At 37.8% G+C, this 15,904-nt stretch overlaps 1 protein-coding gene across 2 annotated transcripts; it reads right to left on the reverse strand.

The window, feature by feature from the left end:
* Nucleotides 1-482: 482 nt before the first annotated feature.
* Nucleotides 483-15,866, reverse strand: RSRC2 (arginine and serine rich coiled-coil 2). Of its 2 annotated transcripts, none has more exons than XM_075273058.1 (10): nucleotides 15,719-15,866; nucleotides 11,736-11,889; nucleotides 11,149-11,189; nucleotides 6,949-7,133; nucleotides 6,282-6,413; nucleotides 6,074-6,199; nucleotides 5,856-5,935; nucleotides 3,748-3,980; nucleotides 2,106-2,195; nucleotides 483-1,326 (listed from the first exon to the last, which is right to left on the reverse strand). In XM_075273058.1, the coding sequence occupies exons 1-10, from the start codon at nucleotides 15,722-15,724 to the stop codon at nucleotides 1,147-1,149; spliced, it is 1,227 nt and encodes a 408-aa protein (XP_075129159.1). In that variant the 5' UTR covers nucleotides 15,725-15,866; the 3' UTR covers nucleotides 483-1,146. The 2 variants fall into 2 exon arrangements, with proteins under 2 accessions (XP_075129159.1, XP_075129168.1); XM_075273067.1 differs by lacking the exon at nucleotides 15,719-15,866 and adding an exon at nucleotides 10,522-10,599 and having other exon boundaries at nucleotides 6,949-7,155; nucleotides 11,736-11,748.
* Between the last annotated feature and the right edge of the window lie 38 nt (nucleotides 15,867-15,904).

Below are 15,904 nucleotides of genomic sequence, written 5' to 3' on the forward strand. Positions count from 1 at the left end.
AATAAACCTCATTTCAATCCTGAATTATTACTGTGTCCATCAGTTACTAGATAGATCAAACTGAAATGGCTGCTGCAAACACCAAAATACTTAGAACTAAAAATGATTAAGATCAATAGGGGTGCCCAAACTTTTTCATAGGACTGTAACACAAGCAGTTCACAGCCCTTTAGTATACTAAACTACTGGTTAATTTACACATGGACAAGGTGGCCAGAAAATAAGCCATGCTGAATATAAAACTTTTTTTTTTTGTTGTTGACAACTATGTGAATATGTAGCCCCTGTAATCAGAACTCACTCTATTATATTATAATATATCATGGGAGTTGCACTGCAAGTAAGTTTCCTAGTTCGTATGGACCATATAACAGTATGTATACATACATTTTACACACAGAAATAGTTTTAATGACACAAAGAAAGAGAAATATATTGATATGTTTGTTTATTCTCCAACACTCTGTTCTGCTTGTTTATAAATGTAGAATATACAAGCATTAGAATGGGCATAAATCTTAATTAGTGACAAGCACCTTAGCAAACCAGGGCCTTTGTTAACTGAACAAGAATAACCTAAAACACAAATATGGTATAAAGGATGTATCATTTGTGTATATATATAAAAAAAACAAGAACTCCCAGCTCTTATGAAGGCCTTTTTTACGTCTAAATTTACAAGTCTATAGAACAAAAGTGTACTGAAACATAGGTGCTATCGGACAGGAGACATCTAAACGAAATGTAAACATACGTAAAACACACTGTAATAAACATCTTCATCAACATCCAGATTTCTTCTGGCACAAATTCTGCTTGTGGAAATTTTTCACATTTCTGTACATTTAGCAATGATATCAGACCTGCTTTAGGAGTCACACAGCAGGAAATATTGATAAACAAAGCTATATGCTCATTTAGATGTCCAAATTGTAAAACAAGCTTCCTATTATCATTTAATGGAAACAGACAGAATCTGATATCACTAACACCAGTATCACTGATATTTACAAAAGATGATTTTTTTTTTAATAAGTTAAAGTCAATGCAACATCCATGCAAGCTAGAAGTCTAGCTTTTTGGTTACAAGAACATGAACTATTGAAACGTTCCAAGAAGTGAACAATCTCCCGCTTTAAATTTCTTCTAGACTGCATCCATCCCTCGCATCGATGATGTAAAGCCCAAGCCCATGCCTCTTTGTGTATGGGTCTGTGATCTTGCCATTTCATACTGAGCATCTAGGTTTCTAAAAACTTCTTCTTGTTGCTTCAAGGTTTTGAAACTTTCTGAGTCTACAGTACTTGTCCCAGCTTCATCTTCACTCTAATGCAAGAAAATGTCACATATTACATACATTTGGAATGGGTCATGATCATGCACTGTACTACTCAAATTCACTGTTGTGCATAAGGTTTGACATTTCTATTATCACTTCTCTAAGAACATCAAAAATCGGGAGTAACCTCATTTCAAATACCATTCTTAGACCTAGACGTGCTAAATTTGCAATTATTAAATCTGGTACATTGTATCACGAACCAGATTTAAATGTACTAGCAAAAAATGCACCTTATATATCAGAAAACATTTGGACCCCACTTCAACCGATCACTGGGGGCTAAAATATTCAAGATTCAATTCATTCAAATATGCTTATGTTATGGGAAAACCCCTTTAACATAACTCCTTTAAATAGGATGGGTACAGCGAGAGGATCAAATCCCACTGAATGGGTTAGTGCAGGCAGGATATTGTATCAGTATGAGTGGCAAGAATAGTGCTCCATGGAGCTGAAAGATGCGTTGTCATAAAAATTTAAATTTTTTTTTCTCCAAATCTACAAAAGTGACACACAAAGGTGTGGCGTTTACCATCACCCCCAAGCATCTTCAACATTCATCTCTATTGTGTTACAGAGCACATTACAGTAATAGGCTCCTTTTAAACAGACATGTAAGGAGTGCTGACACTCACCTATAACTTGAGTAACTATATTCCTTACAACTTTATGAAATGTGTTTAAATACACAAAATATAATTCAGAAATAAATAAATAAATAAATAAAAATCAAACCAAAAAATCCCCCAACAATTCAACTGACCTTTATTCCCATTAGTTTCCTAAATTTTACATTTTGGTCCTTGTTTCCAAAATTGAGTTTCTCCCATATTTCAGCAGACTGTGATTTGTCCTGAAATTAGAAAAAATTTTTTTTTAATTAAAAATAAAAAAAATCGTACAAAAAACAAAACCTATGACTAGCACCAAAGAGGAAAAAAACAAAAAAAACAATATCAATAACTACTATTCTAAAGGTTTTCCTCAAGCAGCATTTACAGAAAACCATTTTGAGTTGACATTTGCCTAAATGGGCGTTCACTTTGTGTTGCTGTCCACTTTCAAAACTGCAGAAAAACAGCTTGAGGACGTCTTGCCAGCAGACAGTTTAAAAACCCATTCATTTCAATGGGTTTCTAAAGCATTCCACAGGTGTCCGTATGCAGCCTCTACACCGTGAAACCTCTTTTTTGCATCAACAAAACAAAACCAACAAAACGGTTTCACGCTGGAGAAGCTGCATATGGACACCAGCGGTTTGCTTTAAAAAGCCATTGAAATGAATGGGTTTTTAAACTGACCACTGGCAACAAACCTCAAGCTGTTTTTTTTCTGCAATTTTGGTGATATCACGGCAAGCAGCGCAAGAGTGAACACTCCTTACAGGAATTTCTCTTACTATCAGGACTGAATTAGTGACGGGAATCAATTTGTCCCAGTATGCCTGACAGTCTTTAGCCTTTTGTGCAGGTGTGAAGTCTGTGATAATCATGGACACCACACAACCCTGCTTGTTGTTGAACTGCAGAACAATCTCACCATCCACATGCCTGATTGATGGGCAGTTTTGGCAGAATAAAAGAACAGTATGTAAAATGGAAAACGATGGCTGATAATTCCACTTTTTTTTTTATCCAACCACAGCTAAAAGTCTGCTGATACAAATAGTTGTTTCTGCTTTTATTTAAACAATCACCCCAAAACTAAAATTGGCCAAGTCAAATATGATTTTTTTTTTTTTTTTATACAGAAGTGATAATCATTTATTTTTAATAGTTAATGGACAGAAAAAGTAAATAAACTAAAGAGAAATTAAATCAATATTTGGTGTGATCACTTTTGCCTTCAAAACAGCATCAATTTTCTCTAGATACACTTGAACTGTTTTTGAATAAAGTTGGAGAGGAGGTTGTTTCAATCATTTTGGAGCGCTAACCACAGATCTGAGGATGTAGACTTTCCTAGATCTTTCTCTTCATGTTATTCCAGACTCCATGTAGAGATCAGGGCTCTGTGAGGGTCATATGATCACTTTCAGGACTCTTCCTCCAAAAGGGGGTCATACCAACTATTGATTTGATTTAGATTCTATGTTACCAGAAGTCCTGAGCTTTGCATGACCACTGAGACTGAACAGTGGCTTCAGCGGTTGCTGGAGACGGACTAGGGGTGTAATTCACATAACCAATTCCTTATCAGTGCTAAGGAAACTACTTAATCTCAGCGGTCACCTGAGACATAGGACATCCGGCAACATGGCACCAGAAACTAGGAAATTGTTGCCCTCTTGTATGAAGTAGTGCCAACTATAATCTCTATAGTCATTGCTTGAAACTTTATTTGGTGCCTAAAATAACAATGTTAAAATGACATTTCAGATGATTTACTAATACAGTTTTTCTTACCCCCTCTTTCTTGCCTTGCCAAAGCATCTTCCGCTTTTTCTCTTGCTCTGCAAATCTCATGGGATTTACTGCTGCTGGATTATAATAACTAGGAACAGAAATTCCAGTTTCTGCCAATGCCTTGGCCTGTAATGCAGCCATTTGAGCTGCCATTGCAATCTGAGGAGTCACCTGAGTTCCAGAGGCCAACAATGCTGCTACATTTAGCACAGACCCACCACTTGCGGCAGCAACTGAGAGAAGCAGAAACAAATATTATTAGTGTTCAAATATAAAAATGTTTTATTTCTTTCTTTGAATATCCTCTTACACATATAAAGCACTGGAATAAGACACTGCTGCTTCAATGCTATTAACCTCAGTGATCACTGTCCAGCAAAACTGACATTATCCATTTCTGCAGGTCAGTCCAATCACAGCAACACCAAATTTATAAGATAAAAAACAAAACAACAGCCCTTTACACCAATCCAAATCTCTGAGGAAACTGGCTGTCTTGATTAAATTCCCAGTCTGTATACTAGCGACTAACACTCAGGCTTTCCCTAACTGCATGCGCATCTAACAGTTGTTCAAATTCAGCAAAGTGTATTGAAACATCTGATGAGTTTCTGAACAGGCTAGGTTTAGCCCAGTTTTTCATCAGAGATGCTGACAATACAGTATAGATACGGAGAGCTATAGTTTCCTCACAGCACCGATATATGGCCGTGAGCAGCAGCTGGAGTTGTGCCTATTAAACACATAAAACTCCACTTTGCTACTCCGCAAGAAGCCAATGGCAAGGTGGGAGTGTTCCTCTGCCAATACTGATCGTGAAAACCGCTATTGCGCATGCGCGACCCGACGGCCAATTAGGGGACCCTATGGCAATGACACCTCAGTTGCGGAGTGATGCACACCAATTGCAGAATTATGTAAATTTTAAGTGCCACCATCATGAGGAAGCTTTCAGTTTTACATGAATATAGTTTAATTACAATATAACTTAATTCATGAATCTTAGATCGTACCTCCAGTTATAAACAACTTTTCATAAATGAATAGTTCAGATTTAAGAAACTTTGTAATATATATTTTTTAAATAGATTCTCTTCTCCATTGTGAAGGCGGAGTTACTTTCTACATATTAGTCTGTGATGAGGGGAGGCAGACACTCATAACTGCTGTTTCGTCACTCTGATATCCTGAACTCTTAACACTACTATGGTTTGTAGATAAGAGACTACTAGTGCACAGAATGATGCAATAAATCATTTAGCCAGCTAGTAGGAGAAACCTACTCCATCCCTCTATTCTCCATAGAGCTGTTAGTGGAGGTGAAGATGAATATAATATAAAACAAACATGCATTTTCTAATACACGCATTTAAAAAAAATAAAAAATTAATAGTAGAACAAGTCTGTCTAGAAAGTAAAAAGAAAAAAAAATGGTATGGTCCTTTTTTTGTCCTGTGAAATACCAATCAATAAATTTAAATAAATTAGTACTAAACATGACACCATGAGAATGTTCCTTGAAATACAGTTAATTAAGGAAAAGAAAATAACAGCATTACTACAGCATCATCTAACGGCTGTGTATATAGAGAAAAGAATAGTGTTCTTCTTCCTGGGTCTCCTGGTTGTAGAGAGGTTACCACCAATAGGCCTATTTACTTATTTCACACGTGTCCTGCTTGCCCACCAAACACATCCTATGACAGGTGACAGCACACGACATTAATCTAAGAGTCTTTTCACATGCCATCTGCAATGCTCAATTACTGCATGTGCAGGAGAAGTTCAGGTCTTTGAAAGTTCAGAATTCCCTGGATAACAGACAGCTCTGATGCCAATAAATATCATGACAATTGTGAAGTACCAAGAAACAATATTAGAAAACTAATTATATATTAGAAACTTTTTCATTTCATAAGTAAAGACTTGTTTGTCTATAGGCAGTGAGTACAGTGATAGCAGCTGCACCTCCTGATCCAAATGTTTATAGCCATTATAGAAATGCGAAGTTCAATGACAATCACATTCTGTTACAGTGTTGTAGATTACTGGAAAAGCAAGGACACATTTTTGCATAAAGATTTAGTAAAACAGAAATCTGATTGTACCTGCTGCCATTTCTTGTTGTTTTTGCTTTTCAACCATTTCTTTTTCCCTCTGCTCTTGGAGTTTCTTTGCTCTCTCTAACCTGAAAAAAACAGGAATAGCTATAAACTTATTTTGGGGGGTTGGAAAAGACAGAACCCCCCCCCCCCCCCAAAAAAAAAAACAAACAAAAAAAAACAAAAAAAAACAAACAAACAAAAAAAAAAAAACGACTTTTTACCTTCTAGCCAGTGCTTCCTGGGCATCCATCGCAGTATTTCTACCTCGAAATGGAGGTGGACTAGGTGGTGTCCGGCTTCGGCTCCTGCTGTGCCTTCTAGGTTTCTCAAGTCTCTTCTTTTTTTCACTAGACAAACATAGTTGATAAAAGGTGATTAGTTAAAGATAAAAAAACTACACAGTACACGTTAATGAACTTTGACACCTACCGACTTCTGCTTCTACTCTTACTCCTATGGCGGTGCCTGGATCTCGATCTTGAACGAGAGCGGGGACGCCTTTTACGTTCTCTGCTTCTTGATCGGGATTTCCTCCTGTCACGGCTTTTACTTCGATGACGCCTACAACATTGTACAATCTTCAACGTGCAATTGTTTTAAAAGCTTACAAACCACCAAGTTAAAAAAAGGATTACTATTATTTATTGAAATTTCCCCACTGTGGGACTATTAAAGGATTATCTTATAAGTTCCTCAAACAGTAGAATTAAACTACTCACAATGATTGTCAACATCTGCTATCAGGTTTTATCAAGATGGAAACTTACCACCTAACCACATGCATTTGAGCATGCGCACCACTTCGCCATTTAAAGGGAGTCTACCAATTCTTATATGCTGTTGTGGCACAGTGAACAGACTTTGTCCAAGTGCAATCTTGCCATTTGTTTGGAGCGTCCAGCATAGCTATGCTCCAGATCTATCAGCCAATTTGCATACAGATTAAAATTTTATCTTCTCAGACGCATGACTGTAAATTGAACAAAAAAACAACAACAAAATACTAGGCCACTAACTATCCTTAAAACAGCATATAAGTGGGTTAGAAGCAATTTTTGTAGTGGTAGACTTCCTTTAAAGGCTTGACAACGCTTACCTGTCACGTGATCGCGATCTGGAATGGCTCCTCCCCCTGGATGATCTCTTTTCTTTTCGTCGATGTCTTTCCTCGCCATTTTCAGAAGAATTAAGCCTCTCCCTCACTTTTTCTGAATGCTCTTTATCCAAGTCATCAGATCTGTATTTCTTAGACGATTTGTCTTTGGATTCATATCTTCTTCCCTGTTTTAACAAGAAGTTGGTTCTTTCAGGAAAATAGTGCAACAAAAAGAGTTAGTATGAGTGTCAAATGATTGACATATGTTGTGATGTAACTTCTGTAACCTTAGTAAATGCTTAAACTAAGGCTTCAAATCTGGAAGTTAAAATTTGGGCCTACTCTGTGACCAGCCTCTAAATAGAATTGCGAGCACTCAAATACAATATATCTCAGCAGCACATAAACCAAGATCTTCAGATGAGGAATTCCACCTCACCTCCATTTTTTCTCATTTTAAAGTGCCAAAATATTTTAGGTTACATAACTACCAACAGAAAACAAACTTAGGGTTTCTACCAATTGTATTACGTTCCAATTTCTCTATAAATTTGTGCGTTGTGTCAGATCTTTGTTTTAAGAATAAATTATTTTTAAATAAAAGTCAGGTGTTTAGTAAAGTGCTGCGGAATATGTGCTACACACAGTACTGTGCAGGCGGTGTGGGAAAAGTGTTGCAAAATAAGCATTCAAAAATGCAAGTATTCTTTGACAAATTAGCAAAATGCAAAGTGAAAGAACAGAAGAGAAATTCAAAGTAAATATTTGGTGTGACCACCCTTTGCTTTTATACACACAAGTGCACTTACATACACTTTCTGTAAAACTCAACAGGAAGGTTGTTCCAAACATCTTGAAGAACCAATCAACTCAACCTTCGGGAGATTTAGGCTTACCAAGTTCCTTTGGTCTCTTCTCGTAATCCCAGACGGACTCAAGGATATGGGGATATTACAGGGTCCATAGTGTGGTCACACAAAATATTGATTGGATAAAATTTATCATTTTTCATTGACAAAAAAAAAAAAAAAAGCAAAACAAAAACACTATGTAACTATTAACATGTCTATTTTTGAAAACATTCTTACTTTGCAGCATTTTTCCAAACCTTTGCACAATACTGAAAGTAGAAAAAATTTTTTGATTTGGCGTAACAGTTGCAATTGGAAATTATACCTCAGACGAGGCACTTTGATGGTATTCTGAATTTAATGTGAAACACTATGACCCTTTTGGTTCTACTTAAATTCTTGAGCTCTAACAACAGCTTCACTGATGATCATTGTGGAATGACACCAACTTTAGAAGAAAGAAAAAAATCAAAACACTTTAAATCTTAGCAAGTGGATCCACAAAACAAGTAATTTGCCTTAAAAAAAAATAAAACTATATAATGACACTGCACCTTTTAGTGGCTTCCATATTTAAAAAATAAAATACGTTCAGGCAGGACAGCAAGTATAGATGTGAAAGATCCACTTTAAGCTCTTAGAGCCCTTCAATTCTGAAAATCAATGTTGTTTCAAGGTCACAGACTTCCCCAATGTGATCTAGGCACCTGTCTATATGCAACAGTGGTTCATTTTGCCTAAACTGCCCTTTCAAAAGATTAAAGTACAGTCTAGGATAATATGGTCTTTAATCTGTGTAAACGGAGATCACTAAACCATGCAGGGCAGACTGAACGAAGCAAGAGATCTGCATGCTCATAACGGCAGATACTGAAATTTTAAGGTTTTCCTGAGAGGAGACATAGTAAATGATACAAGAAAATACACACAGAGATGAAAATGGTAGGGGAATGGTTGTTAGCAAGACTGCCGGTAAACGGGATCACCTAAAGTGTGCAGCTTATATGGAAAAACCTACAAAATACCATTCCCTTTACCAAAGCATGCACACATCTACTGTTTAAAAAAAAACCCCACTTCTACATTTCATATATCATTTCACAATGGTATATGGTGCATAAGCAGAATAATAGTTCATGAATCCGATAAATAAGCAACCTTACCCATACAACAACCTATTTCAGGCTAAGGCCCCACATTGTGAAGAAAATACAAAAAAACAAAACATGCTTCGGGAAAACAAAAAGTGGCTCTGCCCCAATTATTCATATATGGAAAACGCTAGCGTTTTCACAGGTATAATTGACAGGTTGAGATCTGAAACAAACATAAACAAAACAGCATTTCTGCTGAAGATTTTTTTCTGCAATGTGTGGATGAGATTAGGAAGAATTCCAGCCACTATGTAGGTACTGTAAAATGTTTTTTTGTTTTTTTTCTCGAAACCTGGAGCTTCAGCATGAGGCCCCACATTGTGGAAACTGTTTTGTTGCAGATTTTTTCTACAGTTTTTTGAACAAAAGCCAGGAGTGGATTGAGCAGAAGGTAGAGGTATAAGAACTTCCTATATATTTCCCCATTTCTATTGTAACCATTCTTAGCTTTGGCTAAAAAACGTGAGGCCTTAGCCTATAGGAGTTTTCTCATCTCATGATTTCAGCTGCCCTTCTGTCTCCTCTCCAATTCCTTGTTTTCAGCTCATTACAACATGGAGCTCCTGCTTGTTGTAAGCTGCACAGTTATCTTTGGATTTACATCCACAGATGCCACTTACACTTATGTAGCCCTTATCAGGGCTCAAAACTGAAAGCAGTAGGCAGAGGGAGGGAAAGAAGAGAATGTGTACCCTGTAGCAGGGACTGGATCATTATTCTAACCTGCGAACCGGCTGTTACCACTGAGAAGAGATTTAGTTGTACCTTGCAAACCGAGCAAGGTACAAGAGTAGGACAGTCAGTATTTTTATTAGTAAGCTGTCTCTCCTGCAGCAGTATACACACCGCAGAATAGCTTTCCTCACCACATAACTCATTTAAATAATGATATATCAAAAATAAAACTGCAGGCATGGATAGATTACTGAGTCCATACCCTAACCCCCCCCCCCCAACACTATTTCAGCTAAAAGAAAACCAGAGATTTTGAAAAAGATAAATGAATTTCCCAGCATCTACAAATGCTAGGAACAAAATAAAGGGGATTTCTGAGATCACGCTACAAGCATCACAGCCCCTTCAAGCAGCTGATTGGTAGAGATCTCTAAATAATACATACATTAAAAATAAAAAAAAATGTATCCATCTATAGATGGGATAAGCGATTATGGGAGTGACAATGAATTCTAAGATAATGAAATAATTAAGGAAATATGATGATGCTTATGGCTGGTTTCCACACTAAATTTTAAAGGAAATTTTATAGATTTTTATAAGCATGTTTCTTTATATTCCACACAAACAATACCAATAGACATACAAAACATAACTTGCTGTAAAATACATCTAGGAGAGAATTCCACCTTGAGGCAAACTTACAAGCTGCATTTTCAGGTCCCTAGATGCAACAGATGTCTATTGGCTATCTAGACAGAACTGCTGCCATACGCCAAGGACAAGAAAATAAGTTTACCCATTAGATCACAGACTAAAGGTGGAATTCCCAGTACACAGTTCACTCAATGTATTTCATTAGGCAAGTAGGAGGTTGAATAACTGATAGTTACCTTATCATGAAGTAGGCTTATTATTTTGTTATCTGAGTCTGGAGCGTCTTCAGTTCAGTCTCTTCGTGCTTTAGCACGCTGAGTATGATTTATTATAGAAATGTTATCATGTGGTCGAAGCACAATAATCAATTTTATAAAAATGCTTCCTATTATGGCGATCACCAAAAATACTGTCAAATATTAGTCCAGCTTCCAGCATCAGCCTTGCACCACTGCTCAGCAATTGTTCTATAGGTAACTGAGTATCCACATTACAAAGATGAAGGACAAAGTAATGTAATGAGATAGCATCCTAGCTAGAGTCAGTTGTGCTAAACCCAAAGTTAGCCCGTGAGGAGGTAACAAAAAGTCTTCAGAATCCCAGATTTGCAACCAGATGAATAATCAAAATGAAATAAATTGCCCTTTCACCTGCTGCTGGGTTGTATGAATCATTTACATACTGCTGAAGCTGTAATAAGTACATGTTGGGTTTCTTATAATTGATCAGCACCAGCTGCAATAATCTGTACTGTGGTGTCCAATAAATCCCATACTTTCCCCCATGTACTTACCATTTAGTAAACATAATTCCTACACAAACAAACACAAAACAACTAAGTGACACTACAAAATATTAATTACCTCTTTGCTTCTGCTTCTACTCCTGTGCTTCTTTCCATCATCTGTAAAACAAAATGAAGTTTGCATTAGTAAACCAGCTTTTTGAACCATTAAAATTAAGTTAAATTACTACAAGCAATTAAAGAGATACATACACCCCTACAAACAACATTGAATAGTTATGATGCATCTATAGCAAAAAAAAAAAAACAACAACTTTGCAAAGTCTTCAATACAATATCTAAATAATGAATAGAACACAAAATACAACCAACGCTCCATTCAAATGGGGGTACATGGGAATCCTGTTCTTGTGATTGATGGGGACCCGGCCAGGGCTGTCAAGATGCTAGACCAAGCAACCAACTCAGACTCCTGCATTGACGCCAACTCCTTTACAAATGTCTGACAGCCATGGTCAGTAAAAAGTAGTAAAACGCCTCAAATTCATTAAAAAACTATTGAACGAATTCCTATAAAATGACATATGCATCAAAATATCCAATATATCTAATTCATCATACAACATTAATCATTCTTCTGACTCCGCAGCTTCAGCAACAAAACACTTATTGGCTTTCCTGTAGATCTAAAGTTCACCAACTTACCAGTCTTCCTTTTATGCTCCCTTGAACGTGACCGGGATCTTGAATAATGTCTGTAAGCTCTGGGGGACTTTGATGGGTCACAGTGCTCCATACGTTTTTCTAATGTAGGTGACAAGCTCCCAGGAGATCCGTCATCCCGCTCTGGGTCACTAGACTGGAAACAAAAAACACAATTTATATCTTTAGATCAATATAAAACTAACTTTTATAAATATGATGCAACTAATAATACTAAATACATCGGAGGGTATGTTAACACAGTACAAATTTACCTATAACAAATCTAACCTATATATCTGCAAGAAGATCCATAGCAGAAATCCGAGTCTGATGTTCTGTAGATCCACAGTAGGATTAGCCCTGCTGGCTTTTCCATGTGTATTTCTTTGTGTACAGACAATATGTGTGGATAATTTTCAGGAGCATGTCAAATGCACTGAATGCAAACCGCTTGCAGATTTGATCAGGATTTCAGCAATCCTCAACAAAAACTGAATGCATGAATGGTCCCTTGAAGTGGTAAAGCCAATTTCACTTATTTTAGTCTTTAGTATTTTGCCACAGTATGTGCAAGCTAAAACACGTAGCATAAGCTACAAAGATAAAAACAACAGTGGAGACACATGCTCTTACAGCATGGTATTGTGGTCAATAAAATGACAGACACAATTCACCCTATTATCATTTGTGGGGTGTGACTGGTGCAGTTTGTCCCCTGACAATGCTGTGTTGTTTGCTGTTTTGTGCCTATGAAGGTACTGGACAATGGAAAATAACCTCTTCTCGATACCCATAATATATGTACGGTGCAATTTGGGTCTTTAAAAGTAAATTTTTACGTTCCTCGGAGAGCTGCCGGTTTTCTTTTTCTTCATCGTCTTCCTTTAAATACAATGTCTGCTCAGGAGCCATTAAGGCACCACAGACACAATTTTACACAATATTGTAGAAGCAGGGTCCTCTCTAATAACAGGGATTAACTATTCAGATGTCTCAGTCAAACATGACCACAGCAGCAGATGAGCCACCACCATGTAGACTCAAATAGCAGTCTGTTCCTGGAGTGCACCTCCGTTACCATGACTGCTGGGTGACTACTGAAGGCTCCCAAGCATGTCATTATTAAGCCACTATTTCATGTTGTCAGGCAGCCTATAATAGAAGTGAATGGATTTTTGCAGTATGCTAAAGTACATTAGTATTGATGTATATTGTAATGGTGACTAGCCCCTAGTGGTCTAAAAGTAAAAAAAGTAAAAAAAAAAAAAAAAAAAAGTGTATGTACACTATATATATAGATATATATATATATATATATATATATATATATATCTATATATATATATATACACACACTCACCGGCCACTTTATTAGGTACACCTGTCCAACTGCTCGTTAACACTTAATTTCTAATCAGCCAATCACATGGCGGCAACTCAGTGCATTTAGGCATGTAGACATGGTCAAGACAATCTCCTGCAGTTCAAACCGAGCATCAGTATGGGGAAGAAAGGTGATTTGAGTGCCTTTGAACGTGGCATGGTTGTTGGTGCCAGAAGGGCTGGTCTGAGTATTTCAGAAACTGCTGATCTACTGGGATTTTCACGCACAACCATCTCTAGGGTTTACAGAGAATGGTCCGAAAAAGAAAAAACATCCAGTGAGCGGCAGTTCTGTGGGCGGAAATGCGTTGTTGATGCCAGAGGAGAATGGCCAGACTGGTTCGAGCTGATAGAAAGGCAACAGTGACTCAAATAGCCACCCGTTACAACCAAGGTAGCCAGAAGAGCATCTCTGAACGCACAGTACGTCGAACTTTGAGGCAGATGGGCTACAGCAGCAGAAGACCACACCGGGTGCCACTCCTTTCAGCTAAGAACAGGAAACTGAGGCTACAATTTGCACAAGCTCATCGAAATTGGACAACTGAAGATTGGAAAAACGTTGCCTGGTCTGATGAGTCTCGATTTCTGCTGCGACATTCGGATGGTAGGGTCAGAATTTGGCGTCAACAACATGAAAGCATGGATCCATCCTGCCTTGTATCAACGGTTCAGGATGGTGGTGGTGGTGTCATGGTGTGGGGAATATTTTCTTGGCACTCTTTGGGCCCCTTGGTACCAACTGAGCATCGTTGCAACGCCAAAGCCTACCTGAGTATTGTTGCTGACCATGTCCATCCCTTTATGACCACAATGTACCCAACATCTGATGGCTACTTTCAGCAGGATAATGCGCCATGTCATAAAGCTGGAATCATCTCAGACTGGTTTCTTGAACATGACAATGAGTTCACTGTACTCCAATGGCCTCCACAGTCACCAGATCTCAATCCAATAGAGCATCTTTGGGATGTGGTGGAACGGGAGATTCGCATCATGGATGTGCAGCCGACAAATCTGCGGCAACTGTGTGATGCCATCATGTCAATATGGACCAAAATCTCTGAGGAATGCTTCCAGCACCTTGTTGAATCTATGCCACGCAGAATTGAGGCAAAAGGGGGTCCAACCCGTTACTAGCATGGTGTACCTAATAAAGTGGCCGGCGAGTGTGTGTATATATATATATATATATATATATATATATATGAACCCCCCCCCTGCATTCACATATAAGAATATTTACCTCATGTCGTGAACACCGTAGTGAGGAGAAAAAAAAAAAAAATCAAACTGGCCAAAACAGTTTGCTTCCCCTGATAAATGGAATAAAAGCAATCAAAACATACGACAAACTGCAAGAGGTAACAAATAAAAATGACAAATTGCCCCATAAAAAAAGGATTATCTTAGGCTTAGTTCACATCTGTGTACAGGTCTCAGTCGTTCAGGTCCGCTGTGGGACCTGAACAACATAGAGCTAGACTGCTAAGACAGTGGATACCCACAGACTATTATAAGGTCCACAGTTTTGATACTATAACTTGTGGCAAGAACAGTCCTCCATGCAAGACTTCTCTCTCCGCCGACTTTTGGCAGTTTCTCCAGTGGTATCTCCAATAGAGATGTGAACCTAGCCTCATAGTGTAACCCAATTATTTTTCAAAATTTTGGATTTTCGTAAAGGCATAAAAAAAAAAAAAATAACTTGGAGAATATAGGCAATACATAATTTTTTCTGCACATAAAGACAAATCATAGGAATATATAATGATTATATATATTATGATGATAATATAAAGTACAGTTTGTCCCACAAAAATTAACTTAAAACCGAGAACTTAAAAAAATTTTTTTTCGGCTTTTGCAGAGCAGGACATAAAAGAAAAAAAATGGCTTGGACAGGAAGAGGTTAAAGATGCAGATGTGAACAGAGGCTTATGAGGCCCATAACTAGTATGTTATTTCATTTTTCCCTCCACTGACTGTTGGTTTTCAAGCTATAATAATTACATTGTACACTATACCGATGCTGGTGCGAGCAAAGTAGCCAGGCTTGTATTATATTTACTTACATACATTATATAAAATCTCCACACACATGGGTATATATATATATATATATATATATATATATATATATGTGTGTGTGTGTGTATTATATAAAATCTCCACACACATGGGTAAGTAAATATAATACAAGACACACATATACATATATAAATCACGTAAATTAGCACATGTAAAATAGACCATAGTAAAACAACACACAAACGAAGCAGGCAGCATTGCAGGGTTACTAGATGGCCATCACTAGTCTCTTGCACAGGGCAGTCTGGTTTGTTTCTGTGTATACTTCTGTATGTATATGAGAGAAAGCCACTATAATCTTCGCCAAAAGCCCTCTATGCCGCTGACAATGAAGATGTATCAATAACTTACACACAATACCTCCATCACTACAGACAACCGACCTAGAGCACCTGTATAAGGACACCTGAATACAGCAGGCCGCAGGGAACATGGCGGAGCCGCGGCGCCATTTTCCCCCGGCTCCGGAATTCCCCACAGCTACTGTATACGTCTACGTTTGTACCCACCGCCATCGTTTGTGTAAAAGCGTATTCTGTCCGCCTTGTGTCACGGAGTCCGGGCTTCGGGCACCGCCACCAGCGGTCACACTGCCTCACAACGTCGACCGAACGAAGCAGGAGGGGCACTGATACCCGTATGTGGAAACACAAAGGAAGCGGCCTCCGCGCTAAGCATTGTGGGAATGGGGGCGT

The sequence above is a fragment of the Leptodactylus fuscus genome, chromosome 1 (assembly GCF_031893055.1).
Source record: "Leptodactylus fuscus isolate aLepFus1 chromosome 1, aLepFus1.hap2, whole genome shotgun sequence".
Taxonomy (NCBI): Eukaryota; Metazoa; Chordata; class Amphibia; order Anura; family Leptodactylidae; genus Leptodactylus; species Leptodactylus fuscus.